At 35.5% G+C, this 23995-nt stretch overlaps 2 protein-coding genes across 2 annotated transcripts in view; one reads left to right on the forward strand and one right to left on the reverse strand.

The window, feature by feature from the left end:
* Window positions 1–23995, reverse strand: part of FBXL13 (F-box and leucine rich repeat protein 13) — an 89363-nt gene that overhangs the window by 38272 nt on the left and 27096 nt on the right. Inside the window, 1 exon segment of the mRNA XM_066990564.1 lies at window positions 4474–4757. Coding sequence (XP_066846665.1) covers window positions 4474–4757 — 284 coding nt within the window.
* LRRC17 (leucine rich repeat containing 17) lies at window positions 4532–23576 on the forward strand. Its single transcript, XM_013180481.3, has 4 exons — window positions 4532–4671; window positions 16653–17523; window positions 21181–21336; window positions 22634–23576. Exons 2-4 carry the CDS (start codon window positions 16773–16775, stop codon window positions 23038–23040), a joined length of 1314 nt encoding a protein of 437 aa, XP_013035935.1. The 5' UTR covers window positions 4532–4671; window positions 16653–16772; the 3' UTR covers window positions 23041–23576.

The raw sequence follows: 23995 nt of genomic DNA on the forward strand, positions 1-23995 counted from the left end.
AATCTGAGAAGAGTCCATTTCCATCAAGTAATCCTGGAGTTTGAATTCGCAGTTCTCAAATGTACAGGGTTACAAGAGATGTCAGGTCCTGCAGTGGTCAGACATGGGCCTCATACCAGGATAGTAGTAATCTTGCACGAAGGTCTCTGGATATGACTTGACCATGAGAGGCTGCAGTAGGATGAAAAATGATCCTAGAAGAAACATTGAGGAAACAAGCCAAAGCTTCAAAAGATCATAAGAGCAAGTTTCTCAATGATAAGAACAAGAAGGGAACTGGAGGGCTACACAGCCAGGAAATATTAGGCAGCAATATGCTGTTTCAATGCTAGCTTAAAAGATCTGAAATGGCGTGTTGTGTCGATACCTTCCTATAAATGCATAAAGGAGAGAAAAGCATGTGTATGCTTTTTATGGATATCAGAAAAGGTTTCTCTTGTGAGATACTCTAACTGTTATACAGACAAATTAAGGTAATTTTCCTTCAGTAAGGTGCCTAAAGTTAAGTGGAATTCCCATTCTGAAAAGGATAGACAACATCTAGCAGGTAATCAGATCAAACTCAGCAATGTTTAGGGACAGAAGTAGCACATCTGTTTCTGAAATTCAGTAATGATTGCAAAATGTTAACTGTAGTCTAAAGGATTTTTAATCTCTTTGGAAAAACACTGTTTGCTTAACATAGCAATTTGATACCACAAATAGCAGCAATTTAGTGTTTTCCTCCATGCAAGCCAAAAACAATTATACTGAAGCAGATAATAATACCCTTGTACTGATTGTTTCATTTTTTTTCACTTAAATCACTTTTTAACTTAAAGCTGGATAACGGTTTTCGTGCATTCAGATAAGATTCAATTAAGTTAGTGAACATTAAAATGCTGTTGCAATATCATAGGTATTTGCCTTATTTTAATTTACTACAGTAACAATAACATCTTAATATTGAATTTCTTTACCCAAGCCCCTGTTGATTATCAATGAAACTTAAGACACTCTTGGAGATTAGGGGTAGGAATACAAAATTTCATGCACATTTTAGTGAAACAATTGCTTTCTCAACTCACTTGGAGTTTCAGTGTTGTTGGAATTCTCACCAGAGAATCACCATTAGGACACACATGGAATTTAATACTGTATTCTTTGCTTTGGATGAATAAAGTTCCTCTTTAACCTCTTTATTCAGATGAACTGTGAGGATTCAGGATGTTTTGAAATTTATTATAAGATGCTATAAAATTTTGCAAAACCAACTTTTTCTGCATGACTCAGTAAGATAGTTTTTTACATATTTTTTTTTCATGTGCTATATCAGAAGTGAATGCAATGATCCAATATAAAACATAAATCCCTCTCTGTGAGGAGTTCTCAGTCTGATATGTAAATGACTGGTTTATTGTTCTTTTCTTAACTGTATGCTGATATCTAAAATGAAACTATACCAAAACAAACATGGAGCAAACCACATGTAAAGATCTGTCCCCACAGATTTAAAAAATGTAGTGAAATGATTAAATGTTTGTAAGAATGTCAAAATTAATTTAATCTTTTTATATAGTTTCTTAATTCCAAAGAATACGAAAACATAATTTTGATTCAGTTTTTGTCTTATTTCTTATCACATACAGGACTGCTTTAAATTCTGTCTTTCTCCCCCTGAACAGATCGTTTCTGTGGAATCCACCCTGCAAGAGAGAACACTCTGCAGCACAGAAGTGAGTTTTAAGAAGCATTTTTCTGTGATTCCACTATTGTCAAACAACACATTGTCAATGCAGGAACTTGAAAATAAGTGTTCCGCATTGAGGAAGTACTCTTGTGGTGTGCAAGGAACTATAATATTTTTTTTTTCCAAATTTGTCAAGAATGGTAAAATAAATTGTGACATACTTTCAGATGTTTGGCTTATTGCACTGATGGCTTGCCTCCACATGCTATTTTTCTTTTAGTATTCCACTGTCCAAAAAAGCTTATATTTACATACTCCTGAACTATCACATTTTAAAAATACAGAATAGTGTATGTGTGCCTTATCCTATGGTTACACAAGTTTGTAATCGGGAAATATAAACAATGAGTCTTCTTCTTTGATAATTAATAAACACAGCTCAGATTTTCTTCTCAAATGCTGGTCCCTTTTCCTGCTCGATATGTCTGAAGATGCCAGAATTTGACAGTAGCTGCCAAAATGAGAATTCTCTCAAGGAAGTCAGAGCAGGAGGAACTCAGATGGTGAAAACTGGTGAAACCTCTATGTCTGCCAACAGCTTCTCTGACATCCCCACAAGCACTGCAACACGTCAAGAAATGAACGGGTCAAATTTATTTTTCCCCAGTGCCTTGTGAACTCTTAGCCAGCTGTTCTTAACTTCAGCAATTGATAGGCTGCTCTAAAATACTTTGGGCCAAAATAGTTCATCTGGAAATCAGTAAGCCATAAATCTTGGCATCAAGAAAAAGGTCAATTTCTTTGAAAATCTCCATCTTTCTAATTTAACCTCTCACCAAACTTTTCTAGTTGTATAATCTCAATCTAATATGTCAGTAAATGACATTCAATTCCTATATATTCTTTATTTTTTCAGTTTTGTTTTCTTAACAGCAGAAAATATTCCATCTCTATCAGTCAGCTTCAGAAGCAGGACAAACAAATCAGGATTTTATGGTACTTCTTTGAGATTGTTGATGATGTACTAGGACACCTTTTGAAGAGGACCCAAGGAAATCCTTATTTTTTGTAAGATTAACATAAAATTATTCAACAAGTATTTACCATCCATGCCATGAAGACACAACCTTAATTTCTGAAATGTTATACAAAAAAGCCGTAGCTACAATTCATCCTGTATTGTTATCAAGAACATAATACTCAACCATAAGAAAGACAGTTTTGTTTTATGACAACAGAGTAGAAGACGTGCTTAATTTCCACTTTTCTGTCCACCTAGGTTTTAATGAGTTTTTTAAATGTTCTGGTCTTCAAGTTGCTGCCTGTAAAACCATTAGCATAATCACCCATTTTACAGATGGGCTTTCTAAATAGATGTTCAAGCTCTACAGTAGTAATAAGAACTAATATAAAAAGAACTGTAATGTTAAAATGAAGAAAAGAAAACAGGCTTCCACAGAATGTATATTCTGGTCTATAGAATACTCTTTAGCATAATTTATATGCTTATACTATGGTTTCACTACATTTTTCTAATTCTGAAATGTTAACCATACATACAGAAGTTCCCTTTGGTTTAATTCATCCAGTGAGGAAAAATTTTTAAAAAAATAAATAAATAATTAAAAAAAATCTGTCCTATTAAAATGCTTTCTGCAATAGTGATGCAATCTGATGCTCTTTTTGGTTTTAACTGTTTACTTAAGTGCTCAGTTATGACCCAGAATCAGGGGGGAAACCCAAAATGGAGGAAGCTGTGGACTGCCTTTAAGAGCGCTCAAATACTGGTGAGCAAATCCACTTCATTCCACTGGAAAGGGGAAGACCGTGGTTTTCATAGTTTGATGATGATCACTCACTCTTCTCTGACTGCAGTTAGATTATGCTTTCTAGAGGCAGGTCCTTACACTTCATGTTTGCACTTCTGAACAAGCAGGAGTTTCGCTTTTGGAATAAATAACCAATTACTGGTACTTCGAAGACGTAACTCAGAGGTAGATAGCTCTTAACTGTCCCCTAACCTCAGCCCTCATTTCAAATTTCATGTTATCACTGTGCAATACTTCCCATAGTCTCAGCGTGATTGTCAGAAACGAGACAGACACTCAGAGAAGGAAGAGTAAGAACAAGACTTGTCATATCTGCTTTCATCCTTGGTTCTGGAAAGTTTTTGTGAAATGGGAAGCTAAGCCATTACTCCATTACCCTCATTTCTTTATCATTTTGCACGTATTTTTTTTGTTTGGAGAATCCTCTCAGTGTATGCAGGGATATACATAGGAGTCTTTATTAACACACTGCAGACTTTTACTACCTTACAATTTAGTATTACATATACTTTTGTAGCACATTTCAAGATATAAAATACACTTGAAAGTTTCTAAAATAATACCAGATTCTAAAATCTTAGGCATTTTCAGAATTTTAGTAGGAGACTAAAATAATCAAAAAAAAAACACCACTATTTTTAGTTATAGACACTACTTCAATTTATATTTTAAATCATTATAAAATAGCAAGAGAAGTTCAGTTTTGAATTAATTTCCTTTTCAGGAAATCAAGTGCAAATTTATATTTTTGCAATGCACAGTGGCTTTTATTTCTTGATACCTTAGCAAAAACTGCATTTTCAAACCTCCTGATTTAAAATCCTAACTAATCATAACATAGAATTAGTCTATTTATGGCTACAAAAAGCAAGCCTTGTTCTCATTATGCAGTAAGTACTCGCTGTTTGTGGATCTGACACTTTGTTGGACGTGACCCAAACCTATAGTGCTATTATTCCTCAGTAAAATTTAAACAGCTGTAGTCATGTAATTCAAAACCCTGGAAGCCTGCTGCAGTGCTTGTTCTGCTTCAGTATACCATGAATGCAGGATGCAGCCAGTCATATAAAGGATTCTCTTCTTCACAGAATGAAAGAAAGACGTGAAGTACAAACCTGAATGCAATTTCAGGTCCAAACAGATGAGCTTGTGACATCCTGTTCCAGAGCCCAGGTACTGTAAACCTTTGTCTGTGAATTTTCTGCAGGGAGCTAAACTCAGATACTGCAAACTGGGAAAGCTCCTTTTCAAAATTAAAAGAGAGAGAAAGGGTGCAGATTACTACAAGAATATGTTAAAGACTCAACAGAACATAAAATACTATAGCTAAAATATTCTGGAAATTACTGTAAGAAATGATGTTATGCATTAAATAGAATTCGCTTCTTGCTGGGGTTTGAAAGTTTCTTTTGTTTTTCTGCTGCACTTTTTCCTCTGCTCCATGGATTGCATATTAGTGGGGGATAGCACTATCATACAGCATATTTCACTGTATCAAAACAATATCATTTTAAAGTTATCTCAACTGCAAAACCATCCTTTTTTAGTTAACTGTGATTTTTGTGTGCATACTTTGAAAATGAATAGACTTCTCAGTGTAAGCTTGGCGGACTGTCTTTGCTATTGATTTTACAAGCAGTGCCTGGTGGAAATGAAAACCAGAGCTCTATTAAAGGACGTTAACAACACAAATGTACAGTTAGTGCTTCTCTGCTCATATAATTATTTAGAAGAGTACTACTAAAAGAATCTGAAAAATTGAAAGAGATACAAAAGTGAATTAAGTGCCTATATCTCATATTTTTCAATGTTTTCTAAAGTTTTAATCAGTTCTTCTGGAAAATATTTCCTTATACTAAATGTTAGCTAAAAGAAAGCAAACTGTATAAACGGAAAATGTTAATCTATAGCACGCTGTAGAAACCAAGAATCTATACTCAGAATATATTTAAGTTTCCATCTGCAGACTTGGTTGATAGCATACTGAAAACTACTTATTTTACTGAACTAAATTTCTAACTGGAATAAATAACTATGGCCACAAGCACCACAAATGAAAGCATACAGAAAATCACAGCCTAGAATTAGGACCTACTCTGGTAGACAGTCTACATTTGCAGTTCTGCAAGTCAGCAAAAGTAGTCATTTTGAAAAAAGACAGGAACACCCACTGAGGAACTGACTACTTAAGGAGTGGCACAAATTTTCAGAACTGACTTTAAACTTTCAATATAGAGTGGGGAAACATGCTGTCTTGAACTGAATGGGGAAAAAAAAAAAAAAGAGAGGGAGAGAGAAAGAGAGAGAGGGGGGAAGCTGGAAAATAATGATATCTTTTAAAAAGGATGATACAAAAATATTACAAATGAAATGGAATTGAAAATGAAAAAGGCTACATTTCATGAAAAAAAAAAAGAAAACAAGACAGACAAAAACAGATATTAGAATATGAGGTCATGCATTTGTGTTTTTTTACTAAATAGAAACATTTTTTTCACATTAAATACAGAAATACAAGTATGCTTCTTGATAGAAGCATAAGTCTGTCTGCATTTTAGTGACATATGCCCCAGAAGTGAGTGGGGAAAATCAAACTCAGAGAGAGTGAACTTCCAAACACATCTCAGAAAAAAGATAATGAATTAATAGACTTTTATAAACTCCAGCAGTTTTAAATCTTTTTAAAGTATATGTTGCTACAAGGTTGCACAACTTAAGATACAGAGAAGCCTTTCTTATTGCATTTTGAAGGCTGTTCAAAATCTATTAGTACTCTTGAAGAAACACTGATTTTCCTTGCAGGTCATATGACCCATTTTTATGACCTGAGAATTTTAATACACGACTTCTTCTGCCATTTTTAAAGTGACAGGTTTCTTAGAACTTAAGCTTGAGCAAGTGGACTTGTTTTAAAATAAATCCTTGTTTTGTGTTACAGCTGAATTCTTCAGGAATTGTGTCATATTGGCTTTTTTGATTAATTTGGCATTAGCAGTCTCGGGATCGTTGTTTTAAATGCAATCTGATAAAATCACCTTCTCACACTTATTCCAAATAGATGATATTCATGTCTACCATATGCAGAAGAACTTTTCAGAGGGAAACTACCTGATGATCCATGTTGTTTAATACAGAGGTTAAAATTTTTGTGTGGAAACATAGGAGAGAATCGAAAATGGCATGCTTTCACCACTTTCAGACTACACTTGTTCATTGTTCCAATAATGGACATTTGATATACAATAGCAAACTTCATGTACAATACTACAAAATAAAATACTGCCACCTTTAAGAACTTTGTACTAGTTACCTTATTAGACAGGACCTGTGGTGAGATGTGTTTTTTGACATGGCACATAAATTGTTTATGAATTGTGTCTGCTATGAAAGTCTTCACAGGGCAGCAAATTTTTAACTTCCTTGTAATCTCAGAAACAGTGATCTTTCATTTTTGCCCCAAAATTGTCAATAAAAAGGCTGGTATCTTATACTTCTATATCAGGAACATAATGTGTGGCTGGAAAAACTTACTGTTACTGAGGTACATGTTAATTGCAAAATATATACCAGTATTTTACCAGAGAAGAATTTTCCTTTTTATTTCAAATATTTTATCACATTGAAAGCTTCATCTACTCTGGAGAATGCTTCCTTGGTGAAATGTGATTTACATATCAAATGAAATACATGGATCTGACTTTTGGTGGTAACAGAATACTTAGGTAACCAGAATAACATAGGCTAGGATTACCTATAGAACAGCTGTTCCAGACTTCAGTAAAACTATGTGATAATTTAGAAAGACAAAATATTAGCCAACATGGAGAAAACACAGATTATGATGAGAATAAAACTGATGAAGAGGTGACTGGCAGGAACGGAGACACTAAACAGAAAACTTTGTGGAAGCATATGTTAGTAATCTGAGGATACAGCCTTACAGCCTTATAGACTGAGAAGAACAAAAATATATTATGCAAAAAATCTTCATCTATCTTCAAAATCTATATACTTCTTTGTGGAGGCCACTATCCTGGGTCATCAAGCTTCTTTACCTTTATGGCAGCCTTTAATGCAGCAAGCAATCTTTAACCCACCAAGCAATCTTTGAGTCTCATAGAAGGATGCATCTGAACAGGAAAGGCAGACCTCTGTAGCCAACCATCCAAACAAGACTTTAGAATAACATTTTTTTTGTCTTCCCAGCTGGCACACAAGTTCTTGTCTCACACAATACACCTATCAACAATCATTTCTAGAAAAAATCCTTTTTTGTGACCACACCTTCATGCAAACTTTTTGCATCATCAGTAGTAACTGGACATGCCATAGAAATTTTTTGACTAGCATGTTCTCTTTAAAGTTTCTGTAGAACTCTGTGAAATGTATAGGATAGGCTAGCAAATATTTTTAATTAAACTAGTATTAGAGAACAGGCATATTAGGATTACATTGTAGTAGATATCTGCTGCAGACTGCTTGATCAAGAAAGCAGATGGAACCATCTTTGGACAGCTGGAGGAAGCCTTACTCATGATAGACTTTAACCCCTCTGATATCTGCTGGAAGGACAACATGTCTGGTTGCAAACAATCCAAACACTTCTGCAGTGTGTTGAACACAATTTCTTGATCCAGATTGCTGATGAGCAGTCCAGAGATGATGTTCTGCTGCACTGACTTCACAAATTTAAAAACAAACAAACAAACAAACAAACAAACAGTCCAGATGTGAAGAACTGGAGTGGTCTTGATTACTGCAACCATGAAAAAGAGGAGCTTAAAATCCTGAGAGAAGACAGCAAGACAAATTGTGAGAGAAAGCCTAGTCTTGAGAGCAGATCTTGACTTTTTCAGTGGTCTACTTGACAGGATCTTATGGTAATTGGATCTCAGTGCCATGGAGGGCAAAAGGAGAGCCCAGGAGAGCTGGATGGTCTTTAAGGCCAAGGTACACAATGGCTTTTTTGCCTCAGTTTTAATCCTAAGGCTTGCCTTCAGGTCTGCCAGAAGCCTTATAGAAGAGTCAGGGAGTGAAGCAACATCCACAGCAGAAGATATTATCAGGGAGCCTTTAAGGAAATAAGACCAGGTGGGATGCAGGAGTACTAAGAAAGTTGACTCCTGTCACTGTGTGGTGGTTTCATACCAACGGATAGCTAAACTCCACTACAAACACTCTCTCATTCTCCCTCCACAAAGGAAGAGGGGGAGAAAATGTGATGGAAAAGGAATCAAGGGTTGAGATGAAGACAAGGAGATCACTCGCCAATTACTGTCATGGGCAAAACAGACTCAACATAGGGAGACTAATATAATTTATTGCTAAACAGTCTAGAACAGTGAGAAACCAAAAGAAAACTAAAAAACCTTCTATGTCCTCCCCCCGAGTGGTGTAGGGGAATGGGGAATGGGGGTTGTGGTCAGTCCACGGTGCTTCATCACCTGCTGCTCCTTCACGGTCACTCTCTTCCCCCGCTCCAGCATGGGGTCCTTCCCACAGGATGCCATCCTTCTCAAAGTGATCCTACATGGGCTTCCTACAGACTGCAGCTCTTCAAGAAATGCTCAAATATGGGTTTATACAATGGGGTCCATCCATCAGGAACAGACTGCTCCAGCACAGGTCCCTCATGGGCAGCAGCTCCTGCCAGACCTCCTGTTCCTGCATGGGCTCATCTCCACAGGCCGCAGCCTCCTTCAGGCCACATCTACCTGCTCCATGTGGGACCCATGGGCTGCAGGGGGACAGCCTGCTCCACCAGGGGCCTCTCCACAGGCCGCAGGGGAACTTCAGCTCTGGCACCTGGAGCACCTCCTGCCTTCCTTGTGCACTCACCTTGGGGTCTGCAGGGCTGCTTCTCTCACATTTTCTTACACCTCTCTCACAGATGCTGTTGCACAACATTTTTTCCCTTTCTTAAACCTGCTCTCACAGAGGCCCAACCAGCATCGCTCCCTGGCTCAGCTGGCAGTGGAGAGTAGCTGGTCCCTTTTGGAGCCAGCTGGAGCTGGCTCTGATCTGACACGGGGCAGCTGCTGGGATCTGCTCACAGAGGACACCCTTGCAGCCCCCGTGCTACCAAAACCTTGCCACATAAACCCAATATAGACTGAGAGGCCTCACTCATCATTTTTGAAAGGTTTAGGTAAGCAGAGGAAATCCCAGATGACTGGAAGAAAGGAAATGTCACATCCACCATCAGGAAGAAGAAGGATCCAGGAAACTACAGCCAGTCGGCCTCACCTAAGTCCCTAGGAAGGTTATGTAGCAAACGATCCTTGAAGCCGTGCCCAAACACATGAAGTACAAAAAGGTGATAGGGAACAGCCAGCGTGAATTTACGAAGGATAGAGCATTCTTTGATGAGGTAATAGCTCTCTATGATGAAATGACCGGATCTTCAGATAAGGTGAGAACAGCAGCTTCTGTTTATCCTGACTACAGCAAGGTCTTCAACGCAGTATGCTTTATAGCCAAAGGAGTAAAATATAGGTTGGATAAGTGGACTTCAAAGTGAGTGGATTTTTTTCTGGATTACAAAGCCAAAGGATTGTCACCAATGGTAATAAATCCCTTTGGTGGCTTGTGACAACTGGCATCCCTCCAGGGTCAGTACGTCTTTAGTAATGATCTAGATGACAGAACAGAGTGCATTCTCAGCAAATTCACAAAAGACACCAAACTGGGGGTGTGTCAATATACTGGAGAGTAGGACCACTATTCAGAGAGATTTAGTCTGGAAAAACAGGCCGACAGAAACCTCATGAAATGCAACAAAGACAAATGAAAAGTCCCACGTCTGGGATGGAATAGCCCTATGAAATAGGCTAGGCACAGACTGGCCAGAAGGCAGAACTGGACTATCAAATCCATGCACTTGAGAGTCCTGGTCAATAGTAATTTCAACATAAATCAACAGTGTGCTGTCATGAAAAAGGTGGCCAACTGCATAATATTAGCACATGTATATGCTAACACCTACGAGGCTGTATTAGCAGGAGTCTAATCAGCAAGTCAAGGGAAGTAATAATTCCCCTCTATTTGACACTTGTGAGACAGCAACCTTTTGGGGCTCCCCAGTACAAGAAGATATTGCCATTCTCTGGCAAGTCCAGTGGAGGGCCTCCAATATTCTTAGAGGTGCATGATGTACAAGGAGACTCTGAGAAAATCGGGTTTGTTTAGGCTGAAGAAGAGACTGTTAAGGGAGAGATCTTATTGCTCTCTATAACTACCTAATGAGAGTATAGAAAAGACAAAAACAGATTCTTCTTGGAAGTGTTAAAGAACAAGAGACCGAAGACAAGTTGCAACACAGTATATTCCAGTTAGATACAAAGATATTTTTTTTATTATTATTTTTTTCCCACCATGAGGGAGGCCAAAATTGGAGCAAGTTGCCCAGAGAGGCTGTGGAATCTCCATCCTCGGAGATACGCAGAACTCAGCTAGAAAAGGTGCTGTGACCTAATGTGGTTAGATCTGCTTTGGTTGGGTGCTTGAACTAGATGATTTCCAGGGGTCCCCTTCAACCTAAATGAGTCTACGAATAGTCCAGAATGAAGTTCTCAATATATACCATGTTGCTGCTAATACTCAGAAGGCTAAAAATATTATCAAATGGTTAATCACTTGAATTTTTCTCCTGAGATATCCACCTGTCCAGTCACAGTTGGAGGGGAAAGGACATAGTGGATGCTGTGAAAAAAAATATATACTTTCAGGTAGTCGTATTAGACTGACAACCTGCTCTGTCATGCTCTAATTGTTATCAGTATGCCTCTTGTCTAAAGATAGGTGAGGTACATATACATGATCTGCAATATCACTCTGCCTTGAAAGAGGACACAGAACTTTTTTTCCATATCTTTTCCCCTTTTTTCCTCCTCTTTCATCTTTTATCTTTTTTTTTTTTTTTTAACCTTAAAATCTGTCATGAAAAACCTGGCAGATCAGTAAGATACTTGTGAAAGACTTCATAGTAAAGAAGAAAACTGGATGAAAAGAGAGAATCAGCAGCTCATGAATTTAAGTATTATATTTAATTATGACAATAAAGACCTGAAGCTGCTGCAATAAAAGCTGAAGAGATTTTAATAGGTCTTCTTAGTGAAAACCTTCAGCGGAGATAGAAAAATAAGCCTAAGCAACATTTGACAGATGTTTGCCAAGTCTATTCTTGGAAAACCTATGTTTGAGATTCTTTTTATGTTGTATTCTTGTATCTGGTGGATGTTTACACACTGATTATTGTGTTAATGGCATCCATTACCATTACCAAACTGTATGGTAACGGCATCCATTACCAAAACTGTAATACTACTATAAGAAACTTCTTTCAAATTCAGAAGTCATAACATAACATTATGGAAAAAAATTACACTTAGGAAGTTGAAATTTATCTTTAATTTTCTTTAAAACCTAAATATTTTAATCTTAAATTAAATATTTAATGTTTAATATTTAAATTTTAATTTAAATTTATCTTCAAAATCTAAAGAAACACATTTCTTTCCCTGCAAGTATTGTTAAGTATTTCTTACCTCACAATTTCATCAGTTCACTAATTTTGCCAGTCCTTTGAGTTTGCCAAAATATGATATTCTGAAGTTTTTTACGGTTATTTCACTATTTTATGCCAATTCCTTCTTTTCATTTTCCTCATTTTCCTTTTTTTTTTTTTTTTTTTCCTTCCTGGAAGAGTTCTTAGTTTTAATATGATGCATGCCACTTTAAAACTTACTACGTAATAGTTGGGTCAGAAGCCACTGCCCTATGAAACATAATTAAAATTCTAATAATATTCTGAATATTCTGAAATGTCTTCTATATTCTATAACAAGCTAAACATCTGATGTAATCCAGGCAAGTGAATACATTTAATATCACTGAAAAGGAGAGAAAGAGATTTTTTAAATAAGGTTTGCACTTTTTTTCTGCTCTGTGTGGAGACATGCTGAACCGAATTATATCTGGGAGATGCTTAATAGCTATGTTATGTGTATTCAGATGTGAATGGCATATAATCAGCATGTTGTAAGACCATGCCAAAAGGAGCATTTTGAACATCTCTTCACATGGTTCATGTAATAAAAGCTCTGGATAGATGGATAATCTAAGACAAACAATATAATCCTAAAATATCAACTACTGTCAAATTTTGCTACTTGTTGAAAATTTTCCTCTTTTCATTACTTTGAAAAAATACTTCGGTATTTTTAATCAGTGGAATGCTGATTTACCAGCTTCATCTACAATAATTAGTAAAATGGGCAAGGAGTGTCACCTGATACAGCAAAACTCACAGCTAAATGTTCTTCCTCCAAATACACAGGGTAAAGTCATTTATAGCTCATACTGAGAACAAATCTTAATCCTTGCTGTCCCATGAACTATGTCCAGGCATCACATGGGAACATACTTGCTGGTATGTATCAAATATATGTTGGCAAAACAATATAATGCTGAAAGTATTGAAGGAAAAAAATGGACAAAACATATAATGGTGATTGCACACTTAGACACCTTTCACATAAAGGCTCTCACAAATACCTAGAAATGTAGTGAGACATATTGAGAGCCCGGGGTGTACTAATGAACGAAGGAATAAAGAATTCGGAAATAATGTAGGATTAAAATGTATTGTTGCTGACAGCTCTAAACTGAAAACAAGCGACAACCTCCTCAGAGACTGGTGAAATTTTGAAGCCTTTTTATTAAACTTAATTCAGATTGAACATAAGAGTTTCCCCAAGTAATGTATAAAATAAATGAGAATTTATCTGATTACCTCTGAATCCTAAAAAGCTCTGTTTTCAAATAGAAGTAATTAGTTAAAAACATAGAATCATAGAATATCCCGAGTTGAAAGGGACCCATAAGGATCATCAAGTCCAACTCCTAACACAAGTCCGTACTTTTTATCAGTGAGATTTGTGTACCCAAGTAACTAAAGCACATTAAAAAATCTTCCTTCTCACTATGAAATAGATTTGTAGAGAAAGTTTGTGTTACTTACATTTAGTCCCTGGCATTCAGAAAGATTTAAGTCTTGCAAACTCTTACATTCACCTAAAAAAAAATAAAAATCTTTTGAAAGGTTAAAAGTTCAAAATCTCAGAGTGCCACAGAAACATAAGAATTCTTATCACAAATTCAGTCCATTTAGGCCAATATCCTCCTACAAGCTATCGCCATATCAGATTACAGAACGGAAAGCACAAGAAATACAAAAGTAGAATACATAGCTGAAGTCAGTTGTCCAGAGGAAACGTCTCTTCTTACACTCTATCAGCTAATTGCTGGCTTAGCTTTCCATCTGTTTTATGTCTTATGTTAATAAAACATGAGAAAGCTACCTAATTAAGTAATTTGGTGTTAGGAAATGACAGAATTAAGCTTTCTACATGAATTACCTGTTCCCTCCCACTGATATGTTGTGATACCATTATTTGATTGTATACATGAAATATTTTTTTGCTTCAAAAGTAGAGGTGCAGCAACCAGACAAAATGTAGGAAATGCCCTGCTTATTATCTGCAGCTATGGAATTTCAGAGAATTTTGCTATTTGTGAAATTCTTTTCTGTGTACATATAATCTGTACATATAATTTATTATTTTTGGAATCTCCAGTTTTGCAGAGATTTTTACAATTTTAACACAATAATGAAAAGTAGATGTCTGACACTAGAAACAGCCCTCACACATCCACTCTTTGCTAAATTTTAAGTCTATCCTCAAAGGTAATGATGCAAAAACTCCTGTTAAACGCTTTTAAACACAAAAATATTTTGCCTTAGTCTTATCTTCAAAAACAACTGATTTGCCTAAACTGAAATGAAAACAAAAAGTAAACCTGATACAGATATCTAATATGGAAAATGTAGTATGAAATGTTTATATAGTTAAAAGAAATGCATAAAAAAACTTTAATATATATATATATATATATTCACCTGGTAAGCCAAATACATGTTTTCAATTGCAGTCAAGCATTAGTCCGACAGTAGGTCTGTACATTCTTTTCTATTGGAACTATGACTTCATTGGCATCCTGTTACACTGTGTAACTCAAAGCGTTTTTGAAGAGTAGGACCTTGATCCCTCAGGATCCCTGAGAGAGATTGCACAACTCAAAAGAATCTAAGCAATGAAAATCACCATTAAGGCTGCTAAGCCACAGAAAAAACACACCTCTTATATTATTCTTGCCCTAATACTAACTGAGACATAGTTATCAACCTGTAAATGCTACTGAAAGGAGTTGCACATTTGGGTATTATAGCTGACTATAATTTAATTTGCAGGCAGGATGTAAGGCTAGTAATAAATGCCAATTAAGACCCAGAAGATGGAAAGGAAGAGGAAAGAATATTTCCATAATTATTTATTACTTTTCCTTCTCCAAGTTGTATTTTTTTCTATTTCCAAGTTCTCCTGATAGAGTGAGATTTCACATTACCAGAACAGTGAAGAGTTCAAAACAATGCAGAGGATCACAGTTATGACTGAAGTTATTAAAACACATGATCAAATTACACTGAGTAGCACATAACTGCCAAAAAGTAACAAATAAATTTTCATTTTTCATGTAAGGAGTAAAGTCATCAGCGCAATGCACTCTATGAATTAACTGAATATAAATGCAGATAGACAACTGGCAACTACGGGAACAAAATGGAAAAACCAATCAACAGATTTTCAAAGTTATTAAAAGTTAAGTAAATATTGACAACTGGCCATGTGGATTAGAGGGAAGTAGTAACATGCACAGACAGGACTGTTCCATTTGTATGGTAAGTTAGAATTACACATACACTGGGAATGTTCTACAGTCCAGATGTGATTTAAACTGATCTATTAATTTGCTTAAACATTACAGATTGCTTTGCTTTCAGAGGAATTTTGCCTAATATTAGCTGATTTATTATACAACTTTTCCTCCAGATGAAGAGAACGTTTTTTGAGGCCAGAACAGTTGATTTTTAGAAACAGAATATCTGTCCAATGATTTGCATTCAAGATTGCATTCATTGCCCCTTCTTAAGTGCAAAGGTCAAAAAAAAAAAAAAAGAGTCCACAGTCATAGAAAAAAAATGAGTAGTCAAGCCAAAAAATGAAGAATTAAAAAAAAAAAAAAAGAAATCAGAAGGAATGAACAAAAAATAGGAAATTTATGAGATGAAAAGAAGTCAGATAATATAAAAACCTCAGGGGTTAAAATGTTTCTGAGGAAAGAAAACCATGCGGCCAAACTTTACTGAAAATGACTGGAAAAGGGGCAGTGCATAGGAACACTGCAAGAAATTCAGGATGGAACATAGGCTAGAAATGTACTAACAATACTAAGGCAATTTTGGACATATTTGCATGAAGTAGTCCTTGTCTTCCCCTAAGAATAATCCCTGGTGATTTTGTTTGGCTTGCCTGGAAAGGCAGAAGTTCCTGGCTTACACCTCTACAGTCTGCCTCCTCAGGTGGGTAGACCTGGGAGTGGCCACTGACAGGACCTGCAGGTTCCTTTTGCACTGTCTACCCTCAGATGACATATAATAACCTCAGTTGCTTTTGAAAAAGACTGTATCTGGGTCCTTCTCAGAGCAGTCTAGCCAACTTGGTCTATCTGACATGGACCATAAGAGACACCTGGTAGTAGCAAAGCTAGTTAGGATGAAATGGGACTCGAGCTCAAAAGCAAAAACTTAAAAACAAATAAACTTTAAAGTCTCAGGTTTGATAGGAACACTGGATGACTTTATCTGGCCTGGCTTTTTATGTGTTCCAGTAGGTCAACACCTGGAAAGATGGAAAACGTCAACCTCAAGCTCCTCTGTGAAGCTTATCTTCAAAGACGAACTTAAATACAAAGAAGATTCAGCCTGATGGCATTTTCCTAAACATAGAGATCCTTCTAACAAAAATCAGTTAGAAAATGATCTCCACAGATTACCATGTTTTATCAAAATGAATGACAGTAGACCACAGACAGTAAAACCAACAAAAATAAGATAGAACATTTTTTCAAAGTATTTGTGAAGCTCCAAGTAGGGTAATGATTGAGTACTTGACTGAACGTTGCACATTATGTACAAGCCACCATGGAAAGGCCTATTTCATCTGTTCTAATATTTTATTTTTCTTCCAACACAGGGATTCCTCACACCTCAGCTGTGCCTCCTCAAATCTGGACAACACTGTTTGAAACAACCAAAAACTTCAACTGACGTTCCAGTTGTCGCAAACACTAACTGGTGCTAGCTGAATGTCAGGATGCAAGTAGTTACTATTATAGTACTACTTCTTCTTTGTAAAGCATCTGACTTTAGGAAGACAAGGAGTAGGAATCTGAGAAACCATGAAAGGGAAAAAATCTCAAGGAAAGCATCTGGCACCGTTAAGCGCAATGCCCTAGGCCTACCATGTGATATATACACTTATCTTCATGAGAAATACCTAGACTGTCAGGAAAGAAAACTGATTTTTGTGGCACCTGATTGGCCTGAGGATTTGAAACACATGCTACTAGCAAGAAACAGGATTCGTAAATTGAAGAATAATATGTTTTCTAAGTATAAAGCACTGAAAAGTCTGGATTTACAGCAGAATGATATATCAAAAATTGAGAGCCAGGCTTTCTTTGGTTTGAATAAACTTACTACACTCTTACTCCAGCATAATCAAATCAAGACTTTATCCGAGGAGATTTTTATTTATATGCCCAGTCTAAACTACCTACGTCTTTATGATAATCCCTGGCATTGCAACTGCGAACTAGAAACTCTTGTTACAATGCTACAGGTTCCAACAAACAGGAATTTGGGAAATTATGCCAAGTGTGTGCACCCAATAGAACTGAAAAATCAGAAGCTAAAACAGATAAAAGCTGGACAACTATGTAGTGAAGAGGACAGGCAGGACCCCCAGAACATAAAACAGGAGAAGCCTGTCAAACCAGAATTTGATTCGTCTTTGTGCCACATATATGTGTTTCCTGTACCAACTCTGAACTGCAAGAGGAAAGGTTTGTATCAGTCTTTATAACTGACTGAATGATTTTCATATTCTAGCTCCCTTGCTACTTTTCGTCATATATTATTTACAGCAAACCAATATAGTACCGGTATTATCTTGACTTACTTTAACTAATACTGTTAATTACTTTTCTCTCTTTTTTACTGTAAATATTTTTCTTACAAATATTCTTTAGTGCTCATTGTACAACAAAAATCAACAGGAATGAAATTAAGCCCCTGCTTAAGTTACTGAAGCACCAGAACCTCACCTGTCTGATTTTACAACTATAAGCATACTCATCAGTCATATTACAGCTGTCCCAAAATTTTTGTACTGATAAAAAGAAGCACAGAGTGTATTTTCTTCTTTCCCATGTACAAACACAAAGATAGTAAGAAATTTGACAAAAGGGAACTATGAAGCAGGACTGGAGCAGCCAGCTGTGCTTACAGTCCCCAAAGGAACCTAATTGCAAAGAAGAGCCATTGCAACCTCACATATTCTGTGCAAGATTTCTTCTACTGTGGGAAGAAATTGCATGCTTTTCTTCACAAAGAAATACCTCCACTGTGTTCTTTCTCCCAGTACAAACATTTCAAAGCTGAAGTGCCTTCAAGAAATGTTTTTCAGACACTTGGATCCATTCCATTCCCAAATGCATCTCAGGCTCCATAGTTAAGCCCTAAGGGCAAACCAGCTGGGGCATTTATCAACACAAAAAATGCGCATTTATTCATGCTTTATATTTCTCATATTTTATGCCACAATGAAACCAAGCAAAGAACAAAACAATTCAGAAGAGAGTTGTTCTTCAACATTATAAAATCTGAAATAAAACGCATTGCTAGTAGCCCAGACTAGGAGGATTTTCTAACAACTTCTGCAAAGTATATCCTGTAATACTAGACCACTGCAGAATATTTTGCCTACTTTTTATCATCCAACATGTTTTCTACACTTCTATTTGTCTTTACTCTTGAACTTTAATGCCAGAGAGAAGCTCAGAAGTCAACTTAGGGATATGATACCTAAATATAAAGCATTAATCACTTCAATATTTGATTATATGGTTTGTCTGTTATGTATGTCATAAAAAAGTCTTGATGCGTTTATTTTTTCCTCAGTGCTAAATTCCTTTTGCCATGCAGCTACTACGTCTTTTTATTAACGATTTATGTTTTTCTATTGGCTAACATTCATTCATTTCTTAATATTTACCTACCTTTCCTTGTAGATAAGATTTTAATTATTAGATTACAGATTATGATCTTAATTATCCTTCATAGGATCCTAATTACATCATCATTGACTCATATCTCCAGTAAACAGTGCAACTGAACAGAAAAATGGTGTATAATATAAATGGCAATATAAGACTGTTTCCATCTATTCCCATTTAGTCATATAGAAGAGATAAGTTGAATACATTAACAATACTCAAAAACTTTTGGCAAGATAAATGTTACTTTTTTTTTTTTTTTCTAAGTTCATAGAAACCTTCAATGTGGTCTGATCTTCATGGGAGTTTCACAGGAGTTTCACAGTATTTAAAAAGAAAAATGGATTACTGTCTTCTCTAGTAATAATCAAGGAATAGTTACTTCAACAGCCACAGGAGTGTACTAGAGGGTACAGGGACTCCCTTCTTCAGGTCAAGAGCTAACTATATCACTCCTGGACTTCTGGAATGTCTAGCATGCACACACTAAGTAAGTCCAATTGTAGGAAGTATCAGATCTACTGTGCATATGCTTGACAGCTGGATGCACATATCCCATGGATATTTGGGGTTTCTGAACATATGGCAATCTTTGATGAAAGCATTGTACTTATTGTCCCTGCATATGATTAGCGTGCAGCAGATGCACAATTTCATTGGTATTTTCATCAGAAATAGGAGTATAACGCACTCAAAATCCCAAGAAAACATAAAAATTCCCCTAAATCCACATGGACAAGATTTCAGAGTAGAAAGCAAGGTGTAACACCTGCCATATCAGTAACATGAGAGAAAAGATTGTAACCCATTATTCTTCAACGATGATAGGGATGGAGTGACCAGCAGTATAGCAGTACTATGGATCTCTAAGGAGACATGAGAAAGCCTGCTCTTTGTCCCTCGGGTTCCCAGTTAATGCCAGAAAGCTCATGGAGCAGACATATGAAAAATAAATATAACTATATGTATGTCCTCCTTTTTAAGAACTGCTTATTCATATCTCATCAGATCATGATATGTCAGAACGGTCAGTGCTTCAAAACTAAAGTATCTTATGTTCTTGACCATTAAAAAAAAAAAAAAAAAGCCACAATAATTGGATGCAAAAGTACTTTCTGCTTGCTTTTCTGCAAAAGAATTGGGATTCACAAGTTGAAAGAAACTGCTTTCCAGTACAGCCAAACTCTCCAAGTAACTAATTTCAAGCATTATTTGCATTCAACTCATGATAAATAGTCACTGAAACTTTGACATCTGCACAAGCAGGAAACATTCCAAACGAAGCAGACTGAAGTGTTTATAATGTTTACATATTTATAATACATTTATTTATCATACCAATCCTCTACTAAAATTCAAATATAAGGCAAGAAGTCTCTGATGTGTCACTTTAGACTCTATAACGACTGATGCATTAGACATCTTCAGAAATTCAGAATTATACTGACAATACCAATTTCAGCACAAATCCAGGAACCTATTTTTATTCAAAAATGATCAAAGACAAGGAACCATCCTTTTTACTGTAACAAAAGCCCAAGATTAGAACATTTAGTAGACAAAAACCATGAAGATTAGGTTTATTAAGCTTATCCTGAGAGGATTCAAACCACAGTTGCATTTCTCAACAATGTGCCCATACTACTGAAATAGAAACTATTCTTTCTCTAACTCTTTCAAAAAGAACACCATGAGGGTATGTATGTAGACGACAGAGAGGTGCTTGGCTACTCCGGTAATGCCAATAATTCAAGTAGGATAGAGAAGTAGATAGACAGAATGCTTAGAAATGCTACTATGCTGCCTGGACATATAATAACTATGAGTATAGAAACAAAATACAAAGTATTAAATACTATTTTAGTACTGAGAAACTATAATTATAGAAGTACAACTACATATATTACTAAATATTGTAATAACTGCCACTTTTATTGCTGATAAAATTTAGAACATTTTGCTTTTTGGCAACAGAAAACAAACGATGTAAGACAGCACACGATAGATTATGGAAGATGTTCACATACCAATGTACCTTTATTTACATAGTTACTGTCTTTTTTCTTTTTTTAATCTAAATGATCAAGCATTTCACACATACTTTTCTTCAGTATAGTATGAATACTGCACTACCTACCCCATTCCTATGTAAATGGATAGTATAGTTCTATTAAAATAAAAATGTAAAACACAGAAAGATGCCTTACTATAAGCTCTAATGAAGATAGCAACTTTTATATAAAGTGTAAAGATGGGAATGAAAAAAACAATCAAAGTCAGAAGAAAAAAAACAAACATCTTGACACAATTATTGGGAAAAAAAAGTGAAAGCAAGCAAGAAATAATGCTAGACTGACAAAGCTCTGTGTGGAATGCAACTGTGATATCTAAGCAGTAAAATTTATCTAAAGCTAACACAAGTTATGTCTTTTCCTTTTTTTTAAGATTTAAAGAAAGTTCCGGGTAACATACCTCCAGATATAGTTAAACTTGATTTGTCCAACAACAAAATTAGACAACTACGATCCAAAGAGTTTGAAGATGTCAGTGAACTGAAGGTATTAAACCTAAACAGTAATGGAATTGCTTACATTGATCCTGGTAAGAATAATTTTAAATATTCTTTAAAAAGTTATTTGTGTTTTATTAATTATAAACTTTGGTAACGTCTTTGTCATACACAAACATGGGGAAAAAAGGATTTAAAAAATCAGAAGTTGGTTCAAATTTAATCTTTTGTAGAAAACTCATAAACGTTTGCACTGAAATGTGTTAATCATGGAAGTCAGTGAAGAGACACTGATTTCAGCTGCTATTTCTTAATACTAAGCCAACCAAGTGCAAAAATAGAATTTCACCGACTGAAGACTAATCATTTACCAAAATGCCAAATAGTTGTATGCCTTTAAATATCTATGCCAAATCTAAAAATAAAGTTGTCATACAGTGAGCCTGCTTTTAAATAATACTGGATAGAAAATAATAGAGAAACTAAAAGAATTTAAACTATTTTGGTTTAAAAATCACTATATATAATTGCTCTTAAGTTATGTATTATTAGAACGTGTGGCCTTGTTTAGAAATTTGTTTATTGCCTATATGTATTTGATTTTTAATTATGAAAGCAGACACAAAGAAAGAGAGATAGAAAGAATGAAAAATAAGAGCCTTCTCTAGTAGCATTTTAGAAGTTAAATAGTAGGAGAAAGTGGTAACAACAATAAAATTGTACTTATGAGGTTTAACATTATATATAGTCAACTTATTTAAATTAAGCCTTCTGCTATGCAATTAAACTGAGCATACTTGTAAAAAGTATGAACTGCTTTCTGAAATATGACTCAGAATTGTTATTATGAAGATCCATGTTTATTTTCTTCTGCATCTTAAAATATTCATTTTAAAGGTTCTGTATATACATGCATACACAAATGCATACATACATATAAAAACAGCTAGCCATCCACTTTGTCTAACATGTAATCAACTATATTTCTACTTCTGTATCAGGGCAATAACAGCAAAATTCTATGAGAAAATCAAGCATTCATTTACCTCCACTGTCCCTATACTACACACATGCATATTCATACATGTTTTGTAACTTTATTAGCAGTACAGCTCCTCTAATGTTGGCATATTCAGAACAACATATGTCAATACTCAGGGCACAAGCCATATTCTAAAGTTCAGTGTTTGAAAAGTATTTTTGTAGCCTTTAGCAATATATATGTATATTTTTATATATATTTTTATTTTTTTTATATATTGCTAAAGGCTACAAATATATATATATATATATATAAAATATATATATAACTATGAAGAAGTTATTTCCTGTTGCAAATAAGCATATTTTCTCTAATTCATCTTAATAAATTATCTTTCTGTTGATTAGCTGCTTTCTCAGGACTCAACAACTTAGAGGAGCTGGACCTATCAAACAACAGCTTGCAGAATTTTGAATATGGAGTACTAGAAGATCTTTACTTTCTGAAAGTACTGTGGCTGAGAGAGAATCCTTGGAGATGTGATTACAACATTCATTATCTTTTCTACTGGTTAAAGCATCACTACAATGTTCACTATAATGGCCTAGAATGCAAAATGCCTGAGGAATACAAAGGATGGTCTGTTGGAAAATATGTTCGAAGTTACTACGAGGAGTGTCCAAAAGACAAGATGCCCATTTATCCAGAAACTTTTGATTTGGACAAAGATGATGAGGAATGGGAACGACAAAAAGGACAATCAGTTCAAACAGCAAAAAAGCACAGTGTAATTGTCACTGTGATAGGCAAATAAGGGAATCCTTTTTTTCTTTTTTTTTTTTTTTTAGTACATTCAAATATTTGATACTCTGTCAAAAAAAAAACATGTTGTTTACATTTTTTGTTAATTATACTGATTGTTGTAAGATTATTTTCCTACAAAGATTTCTGTTTAGTGCAGTTAATAAGTACAGAATGGCATTAGTTACACATCATCCTTCAACGGTTAATTGTTTCTGACTATTTGTTCTGCACATTCTTGTGAAATATTTTGTCAAATATTCAAAACTATGCAGTAGAAATGGATAGACACAAATGTAGATATGTGGTGGGGAGGAGCAGTGTATGAACATTATGCATGAACACAGCTTATGTGCTGACATGGAACTTTCTGCAGGATTGTGACCAAGACACCTCTTTCTTGAATGTATCACCAGTTCTTTATATCTATCGGTTTCCTGAAATATTCCCAGAAAACATTTCTAAGATTTTTGTATCAGCTTCCTGTTGTTTTATTGTATATGAAAACTCAAAATGAAGACTAATCTTAAATACAGTTCTAGAAAAACAGGAATGGCAGTTTTTATACCAATCAGGATTCACGCCCCAAAGTTGGGTTCTACTTGCTGATTTGCCAATGTTCCTGTTCAGTCTTAAGTCAGTGCTCAGCCTCTGCCTCTTCCATACCTGAGCTGCATGAAAAAAGGAATAGCTGAAACACAGCGGGCTCCCAAGATACAGTTCCAGTTTTGCTTGTATTGGCTTTGTTCGCCTTTTGCAATAGGCAGTGCTGAAGTCTTTCCAGGAGGCATTTTAGGTTGTCATGTCAGCTTGACACAGATTACATGACATCACTTCTAGGTCAAGAGGAACATGTGAAGACTGCTGCAGTCTGCATCCCATATGCTGGTGCCCATCCCAGCTGAAGGTAAGTATGCTTTTGAGTAAAAGCGTTGGATATTCTCAAATTTCGCCTTCCCCCGACTCAT

The sequence above is a fragment of the Anser cygnoides genome, chromosome 1 (assembly GCF_040182565.1).
Source record: "Anser cygnoides isolate HZ-2024a breed goose chromosome 1, Taihu_goose_T2T_genome, whole genome shotgun sequence".
NCBI classification, from domain to species: domain Eukaryota; kingdom Metazoa; phylum Chordata; class Aves; order Anseriformes; family Anatidae; genus Anser; species Anser cygnoides.